Genomic DNA, 23,496 nt, shown 5'->3' with positions numbered 1-23,496 from the left:
AGAGAGAAAACTCTTGATAACACTCTACTGAGCAAATTGAACAAAAACAGTATATAATTTGAGGAGAAACAAGTAGAGTGGTCTTTCTTAGGTCAGGCTTTGTACATAACAAGTTGACATTCAGCCAAACATACAGAGGAAAACTCCCTCAGCACTACACAACCAATCAGGGCACATGCCATGTTGGGTGAATGCCTGATTGCTAAGCACCCTGGGATCATTAAAACTGATGAAGGGGGAGATATAAATAAAATAAAATAAATTTGGACATTGTGATAAGCTACGCTTAGATGAAACGAGGTAGTAAGGAGGAGAGCCTGCATGGAAAGTAAGGCAAGAAGAGAGCCCATAAACCCATTTTTAAAAACTGCGTCAAGAGCTGTGATGGGTAGCATGTGGCCCAGTTAATAGCATTAGAACATCAGCATTAGAATGCTGTTAGAATAGAGTTGTCAAAGACAGTACATAAGAATTACTTCCTGCAGTAACAAGTATTGATTAGAAGCATTTTCAGGACAAAAAAGAAATGCAAAAAAAACCCAAGTTATTGAACGTAATTTCACAGATGTCTTGGATGATGGATTATAGTGTCATTGTACGGGGCGGGGAGATGTAATTTTGTTTCATATATTAGAAGGAATTCCGTGCTGCTTTTAAACAGCTGGCTTTTTAAAAACCCATGCTTAGGAGCTTCATTTGTGCAGTCAGTGTTCAGTTTCAGTTTGAAGAAAATAAGAAGTGTCATTCACTTAATTTTGGTTAGGCTAAAGAGTGCGGAATTAGGTTCAAGATGAGGAAAAGTTAATGCAATAATTGAAGCTGTGGTTTTCAAAGCATCACAAAAGATGCTCTACAGAAGATGGGTCAGGAACATCCTAAGAGGCAAGTGCCCCTTGGATTCTCAAAGTAGGATTTTTAGATGAGTGCTTCGTTAATTTCCTAGTGATTACTAGCAACCACCCCTCTTTCATACAGTGTTATGGGAATTCATGGAAATGACTGTAAGTGTGATAAGAACTATACTGATAGTTCTAAAGAATCATTGCTCTATTATTCCAGGAACTGGAGGACTCAAGATTCTGGGTTTAAACTCTCTTTGCTGCACTTCCAGAAGAAACAAATTTGTTCTTACGGGAACTAACATCTAAAACTAGTGTTTGAGGGCCTCTTCATCACACATTTCATGTCTTAGGTGCATTCCTACATATAGAATTATATACATTATTACACAATGGAACTTCCCCTCCCTTTCCTCCTCCCTGATGCGCTATCCAAATAATAATAATAATAATAATAATAATAATAATAATAATAATAATAATAATTCTGCTTCGGAGAATTGGAGGAAACAGAATTGGGGGATGTGCTGGGGGGAGTGGACAGAGGAGAAGTTCCATTGAGCAAGCAGAAATCCTTGTGAATGGGATGGCTTCATTGGATACAACTCTAAGTGTGAAGTTCACAAATTGCCCTAAAGCAGAATAGAGTTGGGCAAAGAACGCATACAGTATGTATCAAGCTCAGAGACCAACAGTGTCAGGAGATATACAAGGCTTCTAGAAGACAGGGTACCAAATTACTTTTGAAGATTATGAGCAGATGATGTATGCTTGCAGTAAAGAGGGCTGGCCAAAGCACATTCGGAAGCTGTGCATCCAGCATATGTTGCAAGCATTATCCATCTACTAGGTCCAGTTCTCTAGCATTCCTCTACCCAGCTGTTCTGTGTAGAGGAATGACCCTCCTTTCACTCAGATTCCTGCTCATAGGAGATCCCCCCCCCAAGTTGTTTCATTAGCTGGTCAGCTCTAACTGCCTGGATTTTTGCTGGAGTGATGTTTTGTTTTGTTGCTGCGGGTATAAAATTCTCAGACTTTTGTGTAGCTGGAATGTACCACTGAGTTACCACTGATGCGGGTGGCATTGTGGTCTAAACCACTGAGCCTCTTGCTCTTGCCAGTCAGAAGGTTGACGGTTCAAATCCCCATGACGGGATGAGCTCTATCCCAGCTCCTGTCAACCTAGCGGTTCGAAAGCATGCCAGTGCAAGTAGATAAATAGGTACTGCTGTGGCGGGAAGGTAAACGCCGTTTCCGTGCGCTCTGGTTTCCGTCACAGCGTTCCATTGCACCAGAAGTGGTTTAGTCATGCTGGCTGCGTGGCCCGGAAAGCTGTCTGTAGACAAACACTGTCTCCCTCAGCCTGAAAGTGATATGAGCACCGCAACCCCATAGTCATCTTTGACTGGACTTAACCATCCAGGGGTCCTTTAGCTTTACTTTTTTTTTTTTACTGCGTTACTCACTCTTTCCCTCGGGGCCCCACCCAAGACTGACACATGGTTCTCAGAAGGTGACTAACAATGAAATGTGGCCCATTGGTGTAAAAAGGTTCCCAGCCCCTGCCCTGATCCCACCAAGACCATTTGGGGGCTTTCAAAAGCCAGCGCCGGTGAACTTAAACTCAGCATGACACATACTGCACAATTGCAGCTTGATCTATGAAACTGACCCACACAGTGATGAACAGTTTCCTCCTTCTTTTGCATATGAAACTCCCAAGAAGATTACATTTTGTCTCCATCTTGGCTTCCCACCCTTGGCAGATGTAGTCCTTGTGATAGGGCATCTTCTCCTTGTGCCTACTTAGCCCTCCTACATCAAGCTTATGTTTCAAAGCAGGTTGGGTGCCCTTGAGAGGAGTCCTCTTCGCCGTGAGCTTCATCACGTTTTGTCTCCTCTGCCTGTTTCAAGTGCAGGCCGGAAATGTCCTACCAAACTCAAAAAAGGACTTGGGGCTAATCTTAAAATGAGAGGTGAACAACCCCAGAAAGAACTATAGCTCTCCTAACCCCCTACACCCTGCCACACTATTATCCGTCATGAATGAAGCAACAGAAATGAGGGTGTCTTCGCTGCTGCTACTGCTGCTAAGGGAAAAGGGAGGATCTGTTTGGGTGCTGGTGACAGGATGGTGGGATGTGGCGATCATGGATTGGCTTGGATTTTTACCCAGATGCTCTGTCTCCTGCCTGCTCAAGGAGAATACTCTCAGGCAATCCAAGGGCAGCCTCAGAGAGCTTGGTCCTCTCTCAGATCAGAATAACTTTTTTTTCTTTTCTTTTTTAAAAAATAGTTTTTATTAAGTTTCTTACAAATATTACAACAAAAAAGAAAGAAAGAAAATCACCAATATAAACAAAAAAGAAAATAAGAAAATAAAAATAAGTATCAACAAACGCCCAGACAATACAAATTAATTGGCTACTTAAACTTCTAACGTCATAAACATGGTTTTCTCTTCCTCTGAGCCCTCCCATCTGAATTTCCTTGTATTTAAATGTAGCAGTTTTCTAATATCATTATTAAAACACAATATTCCAATTAGAATCAAATTTCTTAACTTTTCTTAAAGTTCTAAATCTCAATTATTTCACTAATTCTTACTTTCATCCTAGGCCTATTTAGTACTTTCAAGTAATTTCTAATTTTTAATATTATGATATTTATTCAAATAGTCTTTAAATTTCTTCCACTCTTCTTGATGTTCCTTTTCTTTCTGGTCGCGGATTCTTCCAGAACAGAAGAACTTCTTACTCCCTTGTGCTCATCATCTGTCTCAAAATTCTACATTTCTGCACCTTTTACAGGCATTCTAATTTGGGGGCTCCTGCTTTTGAAAGACAGAACCCAGAATTCCATCAGTTTTAAAACTTTGTTTAACACCTGCATTGCAACAACCCTTGGAAGCCACACCATTGATTTCTGGATTAAAAGATACAAAGCATGGTTATTTTGCACTTAAATACCTGTGGAGTTATTGGCAGACCAAAAAGTACTGACTACCTATTACGCTACAGGAAGTAAATTGATCCGACGGTGGTTCGAGAGAGTGCCAGGAAATAAATAGTGGATGATTTAGGCTTGGATTATGCTTGTTGTCTTTATGGGTGCATGCAACATCAAGAATGGCATAAGAGCTTGCAGAACTCCTGCAATTCCTTGACCAATTAAGATTTTTGTGCCAAGTCCATTCATTATCGACATGGCAAAGCTAACAGTACAATTATATTGTGATGGAAGATTATACCGATGGTTTTTGATCAGTTATCATGTGGCCATCTGTTAGTTGGCCACTCTTTTCTGTGTGGCAAGTGGCATAGCACTAATCTATGTTGGGCATTCTGTCAAATGTTCAAAACTTGGATAACTGGTTTCAGCCAGCAAACTAAGGCAAAAGTAACATGGTAAGTGGACTTCCTGTGCAGTTTGCTGCAGTCTGGTTGTCGAACTTAATCTGTTCCGGGAGTCCGTTTGACACCCGGAACCGTTCAAAAACCAAGGTGCAGCTTCTGATTGGCTGCAGGAGCTTCCTGCACCCAATCGGAAGCTGTGTTGGACGTTTGGCTTCCAAAAAAGGTTGCAAACTGGAACACTCACTTCCAGGGTTGTGGTGTTTGAGAGCCGGTTTGTTCAGGAGCCAAGCCATTCAGGAACCAAGGTACCACTGTAATGTTTCTTTCAAGACCCGAGTGTAAATGTCTTTAGTAGACAACCGAACAAGGCCACCGTCATGCAACAAATCTGTTTGCTTTAAATATTTATATGCCCTCCTGTAACCGTAAAATTTCTAAATGCAGCTTTTAACAAAAAATGTAAATTACATACAAAAAATATAGCATTAAAACCATAGGCCAGGTAAAATTATTTTAAAGCAGGAATAGATTAATAGATTAAATATAAAGGCACCAAAATGACATGAAAGTTAGCATTGGACAAACCTCTCCGGGGAGAACATTCCAAAGCTAGAATGTTTCGACTGTAAAGACTCTTTTCTCACTAGTACTTTTTATTGGCAGCAGTAGTATTAACACGACACGGGTGGCGCTGTGGGTAAAACCTCAGCACCTAGGACTTGCCGATCGTATGGTCGGCGGTTCGAATCCCCGCGGCGGGGTGCGCTCCCGTCGTTCAGTCCCAGCGCCTGCCAACCTAGCAGTTTGAAAGCACATCAAAGTGTAAGTAGATAAATAGGGACTGCTTACCAGCGGGAAGGTAAACGGCGTTCCGTGTGCTGCGCTGGCTCATCAGATGCAGCTTGTCATGCTGGCCACGTGACCCGGAAGTGTCTGCGGACAGCACTGGCTCCCGGCCTATAGAGTGAGATGAGCACACAACCCTAGAGTCTGGCAAGACTGGCCCATATGGGCAGGGGTACCTTTACCTTTACCTTTACCTAGTATTAAATTTATATACCTCTCAGTTGGTAAAGCATGAGGGTATTAATCTCAGGTTCATGGGTTCGAGCCCCACATTGGACAAACTACAGTGGTACCTTGGGTTAAGTAGTTAATTCGTTCCGGAGGTCCGTTCTTAACCTGAAACTGTTCTTAACCTGAAACACCACTTTAGCTAATGGGGCCTCCTGCTGCCGCTGCGCTGCTGCTGCGCGATTTCTGTTCTCATCCTGAAACAAAGTTCTTAACCTGAGGTAATATTTCTGGTTTAGCGGAGTCTGTAACCTGAAGCATATGTAACCCGAGGTACCACTGTATTCCTGCATTGCAGGGGGCTGGAATAGTTGACCATAGAGGTCCCTTCCAACTCTACAATTCAGTGATTCTGTGTTTCGTGGCTTCTAAGACCAAAAACTGGAGACCAAGAACAAAATTGAGAACAAGTTTTCATTGCAGTGGAGAAGAGGTCATCAGATGTCTTACGTGCAGGTTTAATTCACTTTACGCTGATCCACGGATTTCTCACGTGGTAGCGGTCTTTGTGGTGAAGGCTATGAAAACTAGGGTATGGTTCCTGGAGGAAATGGTGAGGTCCCTCCCATTGCTCTCCTAACCTGTTGCTGTATCTTCTTTCCTGAATGGCGAGGTTTTTTGGGTAGTTTCCTTGCTGGGACAGCATGGCATGAATTTTAGCTTATTTTTATAATTTTATTGTTTATCTTTTAATAATGTTTTATGGTATTTTGTGTAAAGGCATGGACCTCACAAATCTAATAATAAACTATTGTTTTGTTTTGTTAAAAAGGGAAAGATTCAGTCTTGCAAATGTGTAGCACTTCAAACATGGGTTTTTGTGTTTGCTTTACACGGTGCCAAGACCGGGTGGTGGCAACTCTGACAGTCATGTTGCTGTTTCTTGGCATTCAAGGCCAATCTGAAGTGACTTGGTTGTTGTTTCATTTATGGTTTCAAATTCACTTTAAAAGGGTCTCAGGCTAAGACCCCCTTGTGAAAGATGTTGCTCAGCTGCTGCCATTGGGCACAAACAATGCTAGGCTGGATGGACAGACTCTGCACAAGGCAGATTGATGCGTTTTAGGGGCAACATCTCTAGTATTAAAATTTAACAGAGGTTTCATTCCCTCTCATTTTGAGGCTGCGCCTTTCGTTTAATGACTCTACCGCGTTGTTTACAGGTGTTTATTTATAATAAAACATGGGCATATGGCAGAGCAGATGGACCAAAGTTGTCACAATAAAACTGTGTGTGTGTGTGTGTGTGTGTGTGTGTGTGTGTGTGTGTGTGTTTCAGTGTCCCTTGCTTTTCATTCCCCCCAGCAGAAACTACCTCCTTTTTTCACCCAAGCAGTCTCGCTGAAAAAATAATAGGGTGATAACTAGGAGAACTTGGCCTTTAGAATTTGAAATGCCTCATTTCGACTGAACTCTTTGATGCTGTGCATCACACTCCGTGCTTTATAAATAATGAATAGGTGAGGAGAGAGAGAGAGAGAGAGAGAGAGAGAGAGAGAGAGACCAGGGTGAGTCAGAAACCAGTCACTGGCTTGAAAAACAAACAAACCAAAATCACCCTGAGCCGCACGTAATTCTCGCAAAATGATGGTTTCCTTTCCAATCTTCATTGCAAATAGGGATGAGGTCATCTCTGGCTGTTACCATATTGTGACCGTCTTCCAGTCCAGTAACGCAACTGGAGTGACTTTGTGCTTTTCAGCTGGCATGGGGGGGAAACCGCCTTGCTGGGGGTTCTCTGCAATGAAGACAGAGCATGTGAACAAAATGAAATGAAGCCCATGAAGTGGGAGAAGAGATGGGGGGAGCAAAGGAGGCACCCACAATAACTGCGGGTCCCCCGAAGCCTTGCCAAATATCTCACATCTGGCAGGGATGCCTTGCCTTGTCTTCCCCACTCATTCCACCACCACAGTTCAGGCGCATCATGCATGCGTGGGCACAAATGCCTCCTCACGAGTTCCATCTTTGGGAAGCTAAACTTGCAAGACGAAAGCAGCCTCACGTCCCGAGCCCTTCGCTTGAGTCAGGGTAATAATGTGGGTCAAGGAAGCAGAGAGATGAGGTTCATGGAAATAGCAGCTGCAGTAAGTAGGAAACAAGAGTCGGAGTCAGGGCTTCCTCTTCCCTTGGGATCACAAAACCAGGGTGGATTTGATTTAAATCAAATCAATTTAAATCACGATTTAAATCACTAGTCAGTAAGACTTGATTTAAATCTTTTTTTTTTTTTTTTTACAGAAAGACTCATTCTTGCTGGCATAATCTTAATATTTACAGTGGCACCTTGGGTTACATACGCTTCAGGTTACACACTCTGCTAACCCAGAAATAGTGTTTCAGGTTAAGAACTTTGCTTCAGGATGAGAACAGAAATTGTGCTCCAGCGGCACGGTGGCAGCGGGAGGCCCCGTTAGCTAAAGTGGTGCTTCAGATTAAGAACAGTTTCAGGTTAAGAACGGACCTCCGGAATGAATTAAGTACTTAACCCGAGGTACCACTGTACAACCAGATGAAGGTTTCATTTTTGGAATAATAAATTTTCAGAGCAGTTTTTACATTTATATCAAAAATTACTGATTTGGTTATACTATTAGAAATACATTGACAGATAATTATGAAATTTTTGCGAGGTTTAATAAGTTAAAGTGTGTTCTCCCTCATGGAGAGCACAGGTTGCGGGCGGGGCTGACAAGACACCTCACTGTTACTAGGCAAATGGTTTGGCCATCCTTTAAGCAGGGGCGGGCTGTTACTGGGGAAATCTAGATGTTGCCATTTGTTGATTGACAGCCCTATTTGTTAAATACAATGCTTGCAGCGAGGAACTTCCTCTTTTCGCTTACTTCGGATCACCCGCCCTCCCTTCCCTAATTTAAGGCTGTTTGCTTGACCTTGCTATGCCTGTCATGGGGTGGTCTGCTTTGGGGCAGGGGCCTGGTAGGAATTTTGTCCATTTGGCTGATTAGTGTGTGCCACTTGGTTTTTGCCTACTGCGTAGCAGATCGTCACAACTTGTAAGGTTTGTGGTTAGGCATTGGTCTTGGAATTGGTTGGTGGAGGGGTATGGATTCGGCTGTGCCTGCCCCTCCAAAATGCTGCTGCTGCTGCTTCAAGGGTTTTCCGTTAAAGGAACCCAGGGGCTCCCCATGCTTTTGTCTGAAACCCCCTGGCAAGGGGCTAGGGCCACGCAAGCCCCTGGGAGCATTCTGGGGAGAGGTGAGGCATGGTTCCCAGTCCCGTATCTCTCCCCAGGTGACTTACCCTTTCTGACTTTGCGGGGGGTGCGAATGTCAGAGCTGTCCCCGTGCGGGGTCAGTTAGTGCTATCAATGCCTAAGCAACCACTCACATTGCTGTAATTTGAATAAAGTTGTGGCCAAAATTATGCCAAAAACCTTAAACAAAAATTAAGTGTCAATTGTGTTTTTCTTTGGGGGGGTGTCTTGGGGACCTCGACGCGCAACTCTTTATATTTGGACAACTTTTCTGCTGTACTTTATTGGAAGGAGAAAAATAATCATTTCCTTAATAACAATTTAAGCAATTTATTTAACTAAAACAATAACGTTATAGCATATGTATCCATGTTTGTTAACTGATGTGGTTAAATGATTTTTTAAAAAAACCCAAAAACTTCAGACTGGGTTTTAGCACACATGAAAAACTTAAAACAAATCCCAGATCAATAGCCTTTGGACTATAATGTAACTTAAACAGAAAACTATCTTTCGAAAGATTTTTTTCTCCAAAAGCATTTTATTTTAAAAATGTGATTTAAATTTTAAAAAATCCAATTTAATTTTTTAAAAAATCCTACTTTTTGATTTATTTATTTTTAAATCATTGATTTTTATCCACCCTGCACAAAACGCAATGGGGACATCTGCTGAATGGCGCTGCCTTAGACATTATTGCACCTGAGAAGGTAGGTTGCAGTCGCGGTGGCAATAATCGGTGCCAGCTTCTGGGGGCCAAGACTCTTGCCCGCCCCCCGCCCCGCTGTTCAGAGGGTCATGTGTGTGACGTCAGCTTGTGGCCAAAAGACCTGTCTGAACACAACAAGTCTTTGCCTGCTGGTGAAAGTAAAGGAAAGAGTGGGTCATGGAAGGGAGTTCCCAAAACTGGGAGCAGCCGCTTAGAAGTTCCGATCTCTCCCGTGTCCTGATTGAACATCATCATCATCATCATCATCATCATCATCATAAATTTTATTTATATCCCACCCTCCCCAGCCGAAGCCGGGCTCAGGGCGGCTAACAACAATAAAATAGTACAACATTCTAAAATCATTTCATTATAAAATTAATTCAACTCAAATTGATGGCAACTATTAGGCTAAAGTTCTGTGAAGATTGCCAGAGGAGGGAGTCAGACTGTGCCCTGACCAAAGGCCTGGTGGAACAGCTCTGTCTTGCAGGCCCTGCAGAAAGATGTCAAGTCCCGCAGGGCCCTAGTCTCTTGTGACAGAGCGTTCCACCAGATCGGAGCCACAGCTGAAAAAGCCCTGGCTCTAGTTGAGACCAGCCTAATCTCTCTGTGGCCTGGGACCTTCAGGATGTTTTTGTTTGAAGATCGTAAGTTCCTCTGTGGGAGGGTCCTAGGTCGTATAGGGCTTTAAAGGTTAAAACCAGCACCTAAAACCTGATCCTGTACCCCACCGGGAGCCAGTGCAGCTGGTATAGCACCGGGTGAACATATCTGCGAATTTGGCAGGCCTGAGAAAAGGGCTTTGCAGAAGATCTCAAAGCCTGGGCAAGCTCATCTAGTCTTTCCTAGAGTGAGCCGTTTCCTCTGAGCCGAGAACAATTCACACTTTGCACGTACTTGGGGCTTCATGAAGTCGCCGTGAGCAACAGCCAAGACATGGTGCCTGGTGCATCCAATCCAAAGCGTATCTTCTGGCTCCTCCCTCTCAGAAGCCCATGAAATTGGCTACAATGGTGGGGCAAATAAAAAGTGAAGCATGAGCACAAACTGTGCAGAATATTACAGGCTGGGGGGAGAAGGTGCAAGCATTGCTCCAATGAAGGAACCGCCTGACATCAGTTTGACAGCCAAGGTTGAAGCCACCTGAACTGGGAAAAAGCTCAGAGTGGGGACAACTGTATCGCTCGTTACAAATTTCACCACTTTCTCTCTTGTCTTCACCTTGCTCTGCTTTACATTTTTGAAAGTCGCAGGAATCTATATGTGTTTTTTCCTACTGCCACGCTATTGTACCAGAGTCATAAATGCCGTACATGTGTGTTGTTAAAGGGGAACCCAGGGGAGCCCGAATCCCAGGTCTCTTTCTTGAGCTGCACCCCAGATCATATGCCCCTTTCCTTCTCTGTTTCATGCTTTATGTTTTCACCTGGATGCTCTGCTGGCGAGATTCTAGCCCTCCATCATCTTAATTGCATATTAGCATATGCAAATCTGTATCAAGGGCCTGTGCCCTTGCCCTTTCACTATGTCGCAATGCCCTTGGATATAGGATTGTTAGATAAATTCAGGAAGTGCTGATTAAGTGTTGCTTGCCCAACATACCTATATCTGCTGTGCATGGAGAGGTCTTGGCCAGTGGTTTTAACCTGCATTTGCTCAAACCAGGGCCAGCCCACACATGAGGCAAGGTGAGGCAACTGGCTCAGGTGGCAGGATTTGCAGGGTCAGCAGGGAATGCATTGCCCGCTGCTACTGCCACTGCTCCTTGGAGGCTGGATCTGCCATCTCCTCAGCAGCCGCCCCCCATGCCCTCTCTGCAGTCGCCTCTTGGCAAATAGGAGGTCTCCTCTCACCCTTTTCCCCAATGTAGATCTATACCTCTCCCTCCCCTTGTTCCTGATAAGGGCTCCATTTTGTGGTTCGGCTCAGGAGCCAAAATGTCTTGGTCTGGCCCTGGCTCAAACATTAATATCCCAAAAAGTTTCCACTGTTAGTTTCCAAAAGCAGGGGGCAGGGGACGACCCACATGTACTCCTGTTCAAAACACACCTTTTTGTTTGTTTGTTAGACTAGTCTTAAGCGTCATTGCGGAAGTGGAATGCTATTAATGCTCAACAAAAGAACTAGCAGCAGATTTTGAGACCTTGGGCTTTTTACGTGATCCGTTGATTGCACGTTCATTGCATATTGTGGCTTTCATACCCCATCTCAAGGTCGCACTTATGCTGCAGGGACAACACATTTGTCTGAAGTGCCCTATTTTGTACTGCGAAAAGGTGGTACTCCAGTATCATACACTGTTGGAATTTTTTGTTTGGGTTCAAATTGGGGATAAACTCTCTGAGTCATTGTGTGAACTTCCTTTGCATAATTCTCTTTCAAATTCTATAGCCGCTGTGTACTTTCTTTCTACTTCGCTGAATGCCATGTGCTTTTTTCCCCTAAATGGGAATGGACTTTTTTATTTTTTTAAAAAATGTAAGACACACAAACACACACACACACAGAGAGAGAGAGAGAGAGAGAGAGAGAGAGAGAGAGAGCGCAAGCACAAGGCTTCCACTACCATCACCAATGGTTGGGATCCAAAGAACCACCTGTACTTCACATCCCAAGTGCCTTTGGCCACATGGGCAAATGCTTTTGAAATGGAAGGAGCGCTGTTCAGAGAGAAACATACACCTAATGCAGCTCTTTCCATTACCTCTGGCTTCTGTCAATGAAACAAAAAGCCCGGGGGGGTATCATGCAAAACCTGAAATATGCTTTTTGGCAGGCTATGGCTGGTGGAGCACAAATGCCAATGTGTTCCAGGAGAGCTTCATTTGTATCCAGGGCCGTTTTTAGCAGATGCAGCGCCGGGGTGCAAATATACGCCCTGTGCCCCCAAATTACCACGGATGGTGGGGTGAAGTTGCGCACTGCCAGCCATGGGGGGGGGCACAACTCTCCCCCATACCACTGCAATCCCCACAGAGACTTGGGAAGGAAGCTGCATATAGTTGGAGGGACACAGCTTTCATCCAAACCCCTGCAGGGATCGCTCTCCTCCCGCGGAGGCTTGGGAGGCAAGTTGCACACACGCCAGCCATATGGTTGACAGGGCGCAGCTGGTGGGCGTGCAGGGAAAGGGGAGGCTGCTGGCAAAGTCGTGCAGCTCCCCCACTTGCTGGGGCGCCCCTAAGAGGCTGGCGCCCTGGTGCAACGAACCTCTAAGCCCTATGGGAAAGACGGCTCTGTTTCTATCCAGTAGACCAACTCAGGTCTGATCTCTGCCACTAATTCCGTGGACAAAACTCTCTTAACCTCAGACCCCCATCTGCAAAATTAGAAGACCAACCTGGCAGGGTTGCTGTGAGGGAGACCAAAAAAAATGCTGCGGTTGTTTATTAACCACTTTGCTGTACAAGCACAGACAGCATGACAGGTGCCGATCTGCTCAGGAGGCTTTTAAAGGCTCGGACTCTTTCTAATTATAAGCTGAGCACATAGCACGCGCGCCCTGAAATCTTCTACAAAGGGACGGCTCATTAATTAGCAAAGAAGGAAGGATGCGATGAAGAAGCAGCAAACTGGGAAGCCCAGCCGTTTGCTTAAAAGCATATTTCCTCATTGGCTCGAGCATTTGGAGTGAGCTCTCAGTGCCTTCCACACTCCCACTGCGCACACTAAAGGGCATTAGGCTTCGCTGAGCAGCTTTATTATCATACGTTAACCTTAACAAGGTAGAACAATCTTTTTCTGCAGTGCAAGGGTAATTAAATCTAAACACTCTTGGCCTTTCCAGGATATGTTGAACAGAAAAAATAATAATTGTTAATCAAACCCCTCCTCTCTCTCTCCCTCTCCCTCTCTCTCCTCTCCCGAACCAAAAGGGGGGGGGAAAGGGGTCAGCATTTTCATTGTGCATGCTGCTCGATAAAATGCAGTTTTACTAAATTTAAAGTCGCGTTCTGGCTCAAGTGCTGGGTGCCCCCCTGTGTGCACTCAAAGCTATGGAAGCCACAGTAATGAGGAAGAGTTGCTCGTGCTTGAAGTTGCATGGCTGTTCTGCAGTACTCAGAGATGGAGCTTTCAGCAAAGAAGTTCCCAGTTCAAATCTCACCTCTGCCAGCAGCTCAGTAGGTGGCTTAGACAAGCGACTGCCTTGCAGCCTCGCCATCCCTCATCTGCAGGGGGGCGGGGAGAGCAATAACTCCAGGTGACCGTCTAATGCTGCTGCGCTGAGATGATGTAGAGATGAAGCCAGTGGACCTCAAAATCCACCACTGGAATCAGTAGCAGCTGCTGCCCACCCAGTTACTGCTGGACTGCTTGCCATCACCAGGCTGTTACTTACTGACGTGGCGCATCCACAAAACAAAACATAAAACACAAAATAAATCTGCAAACACCCTGCAGCTGCAGCGAGCCGAAATTCCTATAGACGCAAGGATGCTTTTTTTGTTTATCACGGTTGGCAAACGATTTTGGGTGTGCGGGTGTTTTGCTGAGAGTTGTGGAACTGCCCCATGTTTGTTGGATATTTGCATCTTGATTTTCCTCCCAGGAACTCAGGGTGTGTTTATTGTCTTCCCCTTCCTCCCATTAGCTTCTCAACAGCCTTATGAAGCAGGCTAAGAATGAGAACTTGCACTTCTGACACCAAAGCTGTGAAACGGCACACATTTAGAATATCTTTGCTTGTTATTTGACAGGGGAAACTTTTTTTTGGGGGGGGGGAGGTATTTTGCTGTAAATATCAGGACAATGAAATGTTGTGGTTGAAGCAAGGGGGGCTGCTATGAAGGACATTATTTATTGCCATCTTGCTTTTCCACTCAGAAGAGCCAGGTTGTGTAGATTATCCCCAAACCCACGTTGTATTTGCAATATGCCACATCCTATTTCTGTAACTGTAGCTTGTTTTTCAACTATTGCTAATAATTAATTTTGCGTTGTTGTAACCTGACCTTGCAGTGTAGGGCAGTTCAAATCAAAATAAGCTTTATTGTACTAGCCAAAACCCATGACAAAACCATCCACTATCAGGAAAATAAATATCTTTATAACTGTATATTAAAAAGCAGAGCCACTGCCTGAACCATCAAGGTAATAAAATGCAGGTGCATGTGTAGATTGGGGACTCCACACAGCAGACAATGTTTTCCTATTTAGGCTTCTGAATCTCCCTTACCGTTTACTGCAGTTTTGTCCGGGTTGTTCTTCCTGATCATGTAGGGCAGTTAAGAAATCAATATTATGTTTAGGGCAGTTGGACTAGAAGTGCTTCAAGTTCCTTGTGTTACAGCGGTAGGGACCCTTTCGTGTGCACACCCAGATGTTGCTGTAATATGCAACTTCCATCACCACATCTGGAGGGCCACAGGTTCCCTGCGCCTGTTGCGTTAGGTTCCTTTGCCATAACACTCGTAGCAAATAATAATAATAATAATTTTTTATTTGTACCCCGCCCATCTGGCTGGGTTTCCCCAGCCACTCTGGGCAGCTTCCACAGAGACCAAAAATACACTAAAATGTCACACATTAAAAACTTACCTGAACAGGGCTGCCTTAAGATGTCTACTGAATGTCAGGTAGTTATTTATCGCTTTGACATCTGCTGGGAGGGCGTTCCACAGGGCAGGTGCCACTACCGAGAAGGCCCTCTGCCTGGTTCTCTGTAGCTTTGCTTCTCGCAATGAGGGAACCGCAAGAAGGCCCTCGGCGCTGGACCTCAGCGTCCGGGCAGAACAATGGGGGTGGAGATGCTCCTTCAGGTATACTGGGCCGAGGCCATTTAAGGCTTTAAAGGTCAACACGAACACTTTGAATTGTGCTTGGAAACGTACTGGGAGCCAATGTAGGTCTTTCAAGACGTCATGTGAATGTGAAAGCTGTGTCCTGTTAATAACGAAGCCCCAATTTATCCCACAGATGATGCATACTTACTGCAGGGACTTAATATCGAACAACTTTACCCCGAAACCTCTAGTTTCATTACATATGATGGGTCGATGACAATTCCACCCTGCTACGAAACAGCAAGTTGGATACTAATGAACAAGCCTGTCTACATTACAAGGATGCAGGTATGCATTGCTACCTCTATTGACAAGGCCAGGTTAGACTAACGAATTTCAGGTATATCTTTGTAAAGGAATATGAGAATAAACCAAAGCGTGTGGGGAACTATGTGGTGGGTTAATTCAAAAAAGGGAAGTCCAATCTTCCTTGCCTCTCTAGCAAATGAAACGTAATGCAATAAAACATCAGCCATTAAAAACTTCTCTGAACAGGGCTGCCTTCAGATGTCTTCTAAAAGTCAAATAGTTGTCTATCTGTTTGACATCTGATGGGAGGGTGTTCCACATGGAGGGCTTCACTGCCTAGAAGACCCTCCGCCTGGTTCCCTGTAGCTGCACATCTCGCAGTGAGGGAACTTCCAGAAGGCTCTTAGAGCTGGACCTTGATGTCCGGGCTGGACGATGGAGGTGGAGGCGCTCCTTCAGGTATACACGGCCAAGGCCATTTCAGGCTTTAAAGTTTAACACCAACACTTTGAATTGTGCTCGGAAACGTACTGGGAGCCAGTATAGATCCTTTAGAACTGGTGTTAGATGGTCCCGGCAGCTGCTCCCAGTCACCAGTCTAGCTGCCACATTGTGAATTAGTTGAAGTTTCCGAGCCACCTTCTATGGTAGCCCCACACAGAGTGTATTGCAGTAGTCCAAGTGGGAGAGAACCAGAGCATATACCACTCTGGTGAGACAATGCGCAGGCAGGCAGGGTCTCAACCGGCGTACCAGATGGAGCTGGTAGACAGCTTCCCTTGATGCTGAATCAACCTGCCCTATATACATCTCGCCTCTCTGCCCATTCACTCACTTAGTTTTCCTCTCCCTCTCAGATTTCTGCCCCCTTTCCTTCTTCCCTGCATTCACCCAAAGCACCCCTCTCCTCCAGACTTGCGTTGATAGAGCCCTGCTTCCTTCTCCCATACTTCACTAAGCTTTTCTACTTGGCCTGCCTTATCATCAGAGCAGCTCAGCCAATCACTGCTCAGCTTCTCTGTGGCAGACATGCAGGTGAGCCAAGCACTGCCAGAGGGCCTTGAAAACAACCAGATTCTCAGTGTCAGGAAAAGGGAGCTAAGCAGTCACTGCCAGAGACTTAATCACCATGATGTCCGGGGCAGCTGTCTCCAGGATCTCTTTGCAGTGTATAAATGACCTGAGCTTGGGGGGGAAATGTCTTATCTGGTTTGGGGACTCCCAGAAATACTCAGGCTTCATATCTATTTTCCAAGATGAGCATGAGTAATCTGAACTGGCTTCTGCAGTTTTGCTTAAATGCATACTTTTTTTTACTGGGAAACAGAACTGCACAGTCGCCAGTCTCTGATATTCATGGCACCAATCTTACAAGACAGTCCCATGTCTTAAAAACTATAATCTAGTACAGCAACCTTTTAGCGGTGGCTCCTGCCTAAAGGTCTCATCAGGCAAGCAGGACTTGAATCAGCTTCACATGTGTCACTTAGATGTGCTTTTGGAGCCTCCTTTGCTCTCAGGGTGTGTGTGTGCATGTGAAAGATAGAATAAATGCTCTTTTATCAAGTTGTGACAGTTGCCATGAGTAAGACAAAACCTCCAGACAGGGTCAGTTTGTCTGCAGAACAATTCCTCTCTGGCCCCAAATACGGTGACCAAGTATTTTCATAGCCATGTATAACCTGGACACTCACCTACAGACAGGACCTAAGTGGGAGCATGTGGACTCCAACTCTGACTGAGCTGGCTGGCTCAGTCATGGCCCATTTTGACAACAACAACAACAACAACATATTTATATCCCACCCATCTGGCTGGGTATTAAAAACACAATAAAACATCAAACATTAAAAACTTCCCTAAGCAGGGCTGCCTTCAGATGTCTTATAAAAGTCAGATAGTTGTTTATTTCCTTGACATCTGATGGGATGGTGTTCCACAGGGCCGGCGCCACTACCAAGAAGGCCCTCTGCCTGGTTCCCTGTAACCTCACTTCTCACAGTGAGGGAACCGCCAGAAGACCCTCGGCGCTGGACCTCAGTGTCCAGGCTGAGCGATAGGGGTTGAGATGCTCCTTCAGGTAGGAAATGGGTGGACTTGGGTGAAGACTAACGGCTGATGTCCCCAGTCAATCCACCACCATGGCCCCGCCCCGTAGCTTGCAGGTGATTAGGCTCATTCAAACAGGCAGGTTTCCAGCAACCTATTGTGAAATTATTCACATAATCTCCTTGTAAAGGAAGGAGTTACAAATGCGCACCTGGAAAAACAGAGTGCCAAATGGCAATTCCCCCTCCGTTGCAATGTTTAACAAAAGATGCTGAGCTGTTCCAGCTGAGCAAGAGGGAAAGTGCAGCTCTCCACTGAACCACTGATGAGTGGAAGGGGGCACAGGGCAGGGGGAGGCAGATTACATCTGACTGCAGGCTGGATCCAACCTTTGGCCAGGGGTCCCCCTCTCCTGAATTGCAATTTCCTCACTGTAGGCTCAGACCATTTTATTTCTTCCTGCATAATGATTAATGATGCTTTTGCCCTTAAGCCAGCTGCCCCACCCCCACCTGCTAGGGGTGAGGGATTAAACTGATGCTTTCTTGCCATTGTTTCTTTGCAATAACAATTTTTCACAGTGAAAGACAGAAAAGAAATATGGGAGGGGGCAGTAATTTAACACACTCCTCAAGGGGAAAGGAGCTTACACAGAGGGTCCCTTAAGAGGCATTACAGCATTATTTCCTAGCCATAATGGGAAGCTTTCCATTAAAGGCAAAATAAACTGAATTTGCCTATACAGTTGTACCTTGGTTCTCGAACAGAATGCATTCCGGGAGTCCATTCAACTCCTGGAACCGTTCGAAAACCAATGTGGAGCGTCCTGCAGCCAATTGGAAGCTGCGCCAGATGTTTGGCTTCCGAAAATCATTTGGAAACTGGAACACTCTCTGCAAGGTTTCGATCATTCAGGAGCCATTTGTTCATGAGCCAAGGCATTTGAGATCCAAGGTACAACTGTATACATTGGGTAGGCTTTCATTGCAATTGCATTACACTACCAGATAATCAACAGAAATAAAAAAACAGAAGACAGGAGAACAGAGCACAGACAGTAAATTTTCTGGGTACTTATCACTAATTGTCTGTCCTGGGTTATGTAGTTGGCTCGTATTTTTTCCTCCTGAATATTAACGGATGTAAATTTTGTTGTGTTAAGTGTGTCCATTTATGTTTGTGCAGATGCATTCATTACGACTGCTAAGCCAGAATCAGCCTTCACAGATTTTTCTGAGTATGAGCGACAACTTCAGACCAGTCCAGCCTCTCAACAATCGATGTATCCGAACGAACATCAACTTTAGTTTACAGGGAAAAGATTGCCCAAACAATAGAGCACAGAAACTACAGTATAGAGGTATGCTCCAAACATTATTTTCATTTCTTAAATGCTTGTTGTCATAATTCTGTAGCATCCCTTGTCAGCAACCAGGCTTTGGAGCGCAGGACCTTGCCCTAACCAGGTGAGATGATTTGTCAGTGTAACTCAGGGATTTTTAATACTCTTAACTGGCAGCAGCTCTCAGACAGAGAAAAATGGTATTTTCCACTTTTATTCGGAGATGCTGGGATTGAATCTGGGGCATTTCACATGCAAAGACACTGGCCAGACTAGTAGTGGCTGGCAAGAAAGGCAATAGCTGTGCACTGCTCTCCCATCAGCAGAGTAGCCGCTGTTTACTGGAAGGGAGAAAGGTGGGGAGGTCAGCTCTGTGCATGTGCACCAGCAGAGTCAATCTGGTGCTCCTAGCTCTGCATCTGCACACAGACAGCCTTCCGCCCCACTTCACCCCTCTCCCTCCCAGTAAGCAGCATCATATCTGCTGGTGGGAGGTCAGTTGCATGGCTCCTTGTCAAGGAGCTGTCAAGGAGCCAGGTCATCCACAGGGCAAGCACACACACAGAAGGCACAGAAGGCAATCAGCTTTTTATTAGCAGAAAAACAACAATACAGCAGTGTCCTTGGTTCATCTTAATGAAAGTGTTGCTGAAACTAACCTCTACGCATGCCCCTTTCCTTTAGCCTCTCACTCGGGATCTCTCCTTTTCCTGACCCTCTCCCCCTTGATCACTTAAGTCTCCTGCTTCTATCAGCTCCCAGTTCAACCCTTCTGTTCCTCACTGTCCCACGATTAGGCTCCGGGCCCTAAGGTGTCATCTTCAGAGCCTTCTTGGAGAGGCGCCTGCTCCCACTACTCTTCTTCAGCTGCCAGTCCCCGACGCCCCTTCACATGGGCTGTTCGCAGCTCTGCCACTGATCAACAATCGCTCTCCAAAGCACCCTCAACGTTTCAAGCAAGCTCCTGAACATTATGCAAAATCGAGCATATGTTAGGAAAGTAAAATGACTCTAGACAATACTGGCTGGAGTCTGATGCTTGTGGCGGGCTGAAGGAGTTTCAGCTGGAAACGAAAGGGGCTTGAACGATTGAATGTCTGCACAGGGGAAATTACTTATTCTGGAGGAATCTCCACAATACGCACTGTGGGAAATTCTCTCTCCAAATTGGAGTGAAATGCCAAGCCTCCGCTGTAAACAGCAAATATCAGCGGCCTAAAGGTTGGAGAAACAGCGAGGTAGCAGAGAAAAGTATGCCATTGCCTCCAGATGGCCAGAATTAGCCACTTCCACAGGCAACCCTCTCTTTATGTCCCTAATTTCAAATGATTTGATATGGGTAGAAGAAATAATAGCTGTTTCCGTGGAAGAGCTACTGTGTGTCAGTCCAGTCAGCAACTAGGAAATACCACACTATAGTGATACTTCAGAAATGATGTTTCTAAACCGCAGTATATGTTTTGACACACCAATAGTGAATGTGGATCCTGCCCATTCATTTAGACCAGGCTGGGGGGGGGGAACTGTGGCCTTCTAGAAGTCATTGGACTACAGTGGATGGTCAAGGATGATGGGACCTGTAGTCCAACAACATATGGTTCCCCATGTCTGATCTAAACAGTAGTATCTGGGAGCACAGTCACCAGCATCATGTGGTGGTTGTTTTTTTCCAGAGCAGCAGTGGCTTCACAGGAGAGGACAACTAGAACCTGAGATTCACTCCCTGGCATCTTCAAGTAGGACATAAAAAGGGGTTTGAGATCCTGGAAGGTCACTGTCAAAGAATATAGCTAGATGGAGCAGTGCAATGGGAGACAGCTTCATATTTCCAGACTGTGAACAACATGTTATCCCTTTTCCTGAAGCCCTGTCTCCCTTCAATGTGTTACTCTAAGGCTAAAGTTTTACCTTCGTTTTTTACTTGTCATGAGTTGGTTCCTGTGCACCAATCTCACGTGAGCACACAACGGGCCAAACTTGATGTGATCTTCATCACATAGTTTGGTGACTCGTTTTTTCTTTCACCAGTTGCCATCAGTGGGGCTGGAAGGGCAAAGGTGCGGGGAGGGGGAGCTTTAACTCTTTGGCACCACCAAAGTGACAAATAAAGTCACAAATGGTTACCATACATCCTCTATTGGGGGGTGTTAAAATCTTGGTCAGGGGGATTTTTTAAACTTGGGAAAATGTCCAGGTTTTTTGTTGGTGAGCAGCGGGGGGGGGGGCCTTTTTGCAGCACAGCTGGGGAGTGGGAAGGGTCCTGATTCCCCAGCTGAGCCAGCCCCGGTGCTACCCCTCTGCTGTCTTCTTTTTTGGCCTTCCAAATATGGCAGCCCTACAAATGGTGGGGAGGGGGGGCAGTAGGAACACCTGATCTTTGCAATGGAGGAAGGTGCTCATCATCAGCAGAGTGCTTCTCCAAACCATGAGGGGGTGCCTGCCAGAGGACAAACAGGGCTCACTGCAACTCCTGGAGTGATACCATCCCCAAATACAGTGGTACCTCGGGTTACAGATGCTTCAGGTTAAAGACGCTTCAGGCTACAGACTCCACTAACCCAGAAATATTATCTCGGGTTAAGAACTTTGCTTCAGGATGAGAACAGAAATCATGCTCCGGCGGTGCAGTGGCAGCAGGAGGCCCCCATTAGCTAAAGTGGTGTTTCAGGTTAAGAACAGTTTCAGGTTAAGAACGGACCTCCGGAACGAATTAAGTACTTAACCCGAGGTACCACTGTACCACAGTTGTTGCATGCTGCTCATACCTCCTTCCCTGGATCTGAGCCTTGCAAGGCCGCTCGGGAAGGGCAGCGAGAGGACCCAGTAGCCATGCACCACATGATCCCAGCCTCACACGTGGCTGGGATCTAAGAGTGCATGGCTGCCACCATCCTACCCCACCCCCAAAGCAGCCTTGCAAGGCTGGGGTCTGCGAAGGGGGTGCCTGAGCAACTGATGGCCCCTGTTGATGCGAAGCAGGGACCCCCCCAGCTCGGTGCTCCTCTCACTGTGGGAGGCTTTGTGCCCCTCAAAATTCTATGCACAAGGCCATGGCCCCTCCGACACCCATTACAAAGAGACCGCTGTCCAATACATGCTTCCTTGGGAGCAGTCACCAGAATAGCATTCCAACACTTCTCACCTGGGCCCTCAGAAGCGGGGGGGGGGGGAGATTGAGAGAGAGACACCCCTCCCCTAGAGCCGAAGGCACAATGGGGCTTTGCTGAGGCTCCTCAGTTGATGCATGCGAAAGCCGTGCCTCAGCTGAGCAGCCTCACCAATAGGCCTGGCTGATGTATCGGTATGAGGGCCGAAGTGTGATGGCGGCTTCACCCAGTGGTATATCATGAGTGAAAGCACTGCCACCACTCCAGACTCCTCCTGCCACTGGTGCGCCGGTGGCAGAGGGACTCAGGTGGCAGTTTCACTTGCGACTGATCACTGGGTGAAGCCGCCATTGCTCTCTGGCCCTTATACCACAGAGGTGCCGCGCAGGGAGACAGTTTCATTAAACTGCTTTTACCGAGGTGCAGGAACCACAGGCCCCTCCAGCAAAGCAGTTTAAAGAAGTTGCCTGCTTTAGCTGCTGCAAGCAAGCTACCTCTTTCTCCCAGGAAAAAGGTGAGTTTTGTTCTTTTCTCAATGACTCACCTAAGATCTGTATTCCCAGGGCACTTCTGGGATCTTCTTTAGTCAAGTGGGAGCTTCCCCTGCCCTTAAAAAAGTGGGTACCACTGTGGAAAACCTACATGATGTTGTTCTTGTTGTGTTCCTTTTCCAGTAAACGAATGGCTCCTCAAGTGATTGCGACAGAAGCAGGAAGAACTCCTAACCTCAGTTGAATGCTACTACTGTGAATTGACGTAATACAGAATGCCCCAGCCTCATTCAGTCTTTGTATTTCATAGATGGCGTGCACACACACACGTGCTGCAACGAAAAGAGAAAAAATAAATGGATGCCAAGTTGGGAATTCAGCTAGATGAAATTTGTTCATAGATGATCGGTCCTAACAAAAGCAAAAAGACAATGATCTTACCGATAACATGATTACAATTTTGATACTGTTTTCCTGAAACTACTGTAGCTCACCAAGCAAAGACTTTTCAGACTTTGTACATATGAAATTTCTCCTCTGTTCCCCTCCTCCCTTCTTCCCCCTCCCATCATCCCCCCCCCCATTAAAAAGAAAAAAAATACCATACATGGTGGTTCACTACGGCATCCAAGTGGGTTTGTGTTCTGTGTGCCAAGTAATCCTTGGAAAGCTCTCATAATATCACTCTCATTACTGGTTACTGGCAAAGCAGAACTAGAAGATTGTTAAGGGAAACTTGTTTCTGGGTCATGATCCTTCTGTTTATTTAATAATGGACAGATACCGGGATAAGTATTGTAAATAGATCACTGAAGAAATATAAAGGAAATTGAAATATTTTCCCCTCATCACATATCTGTAGTAGGAACTGCCAAGACTGGGATTAATCCATTTTTTTCTGTTCCTTGTTTTACAAAGGTCATACGTTGTGTTTGGTTACTGTTAACAATTCAATAAATGTGTTTAACAAATTAATTTACTACACTTGCTTTGGTTGACTCTGTCCTCCTGTATATATTTTAAAGAAATGCTGTCTTACATTTTAAAAAATCGCAACAAAACCCTAAACATATATATTATAAATATATTGCTAGTTTGTCTGAGCTAAAAGCGTTGGGGGATATATTAAAATACAGTGGTGTAAATTTAATTCTGCCATAGGATTCACAAGGAATAAGATTTAGATACCAGAAGGGGCACGGGTGGCGCTGTGGGTTAAACCACAGAGCCTAGGACTTGCCGATCGGAAGGTCGGCGGTTCGAATCCCCGCGATGGG

At 45.5% G+C, this 23,496-nt stretch overlaps 1 protein-coding gene across 3 annotated transcripts in view; it reads left to right on the top strand.

Annotated features, from left to right (window-relative positions):
- Positions 1-23,198, top strand: part of CA10 (carbonic anhydrase 10) — a 341,120-nt gene extending 317,922 nt beyond the window's left edge. For all 3 annotated transcript variants that reach the window (XM_053375135.1, XM_053375134.1, XM_053375137.1), the window contains exons 8-10: positions 15,115-15,269; positions 18,465-18,639; positions 22,403-23,198. In XM_053375135.1, the coding sequence (XP_053231110.1) occupies positions 15,115-15,269; positions 18,465-18,639; positions 22,403-22,425 (353 nt within the window). In that variant the 3' untranslated portion in view covers positions 22,426-23,198. The remainder of the gene's footprint in view (positions 1-15,114; positions 15,270-18,464; positions 18,640-22,402) is intronic.
- Positions 23,199-23,496: the final 298 nt, after the last annotated feature.

The sequence above is a fragment of the Podarcis raffonei genome, chromosome 2 (assembly GCF_027172205.1).
Source record: "Podarcis raffonei isolate rPodRaf1 chromosome 2, rPodRaf1.pri, whole genome shotgun sequence".
NCBI classification, from domain to species: Eukaryota; Metazoa; Chordata; class Lepidosauria; order Squamata; family Lacertidae; genus Podarcis; species Podarcis raffonei.
Note: the sequence above shows the minus strand (reverse complement) of the source record. Positions and strands in the feature narration are given on the sequence as shown.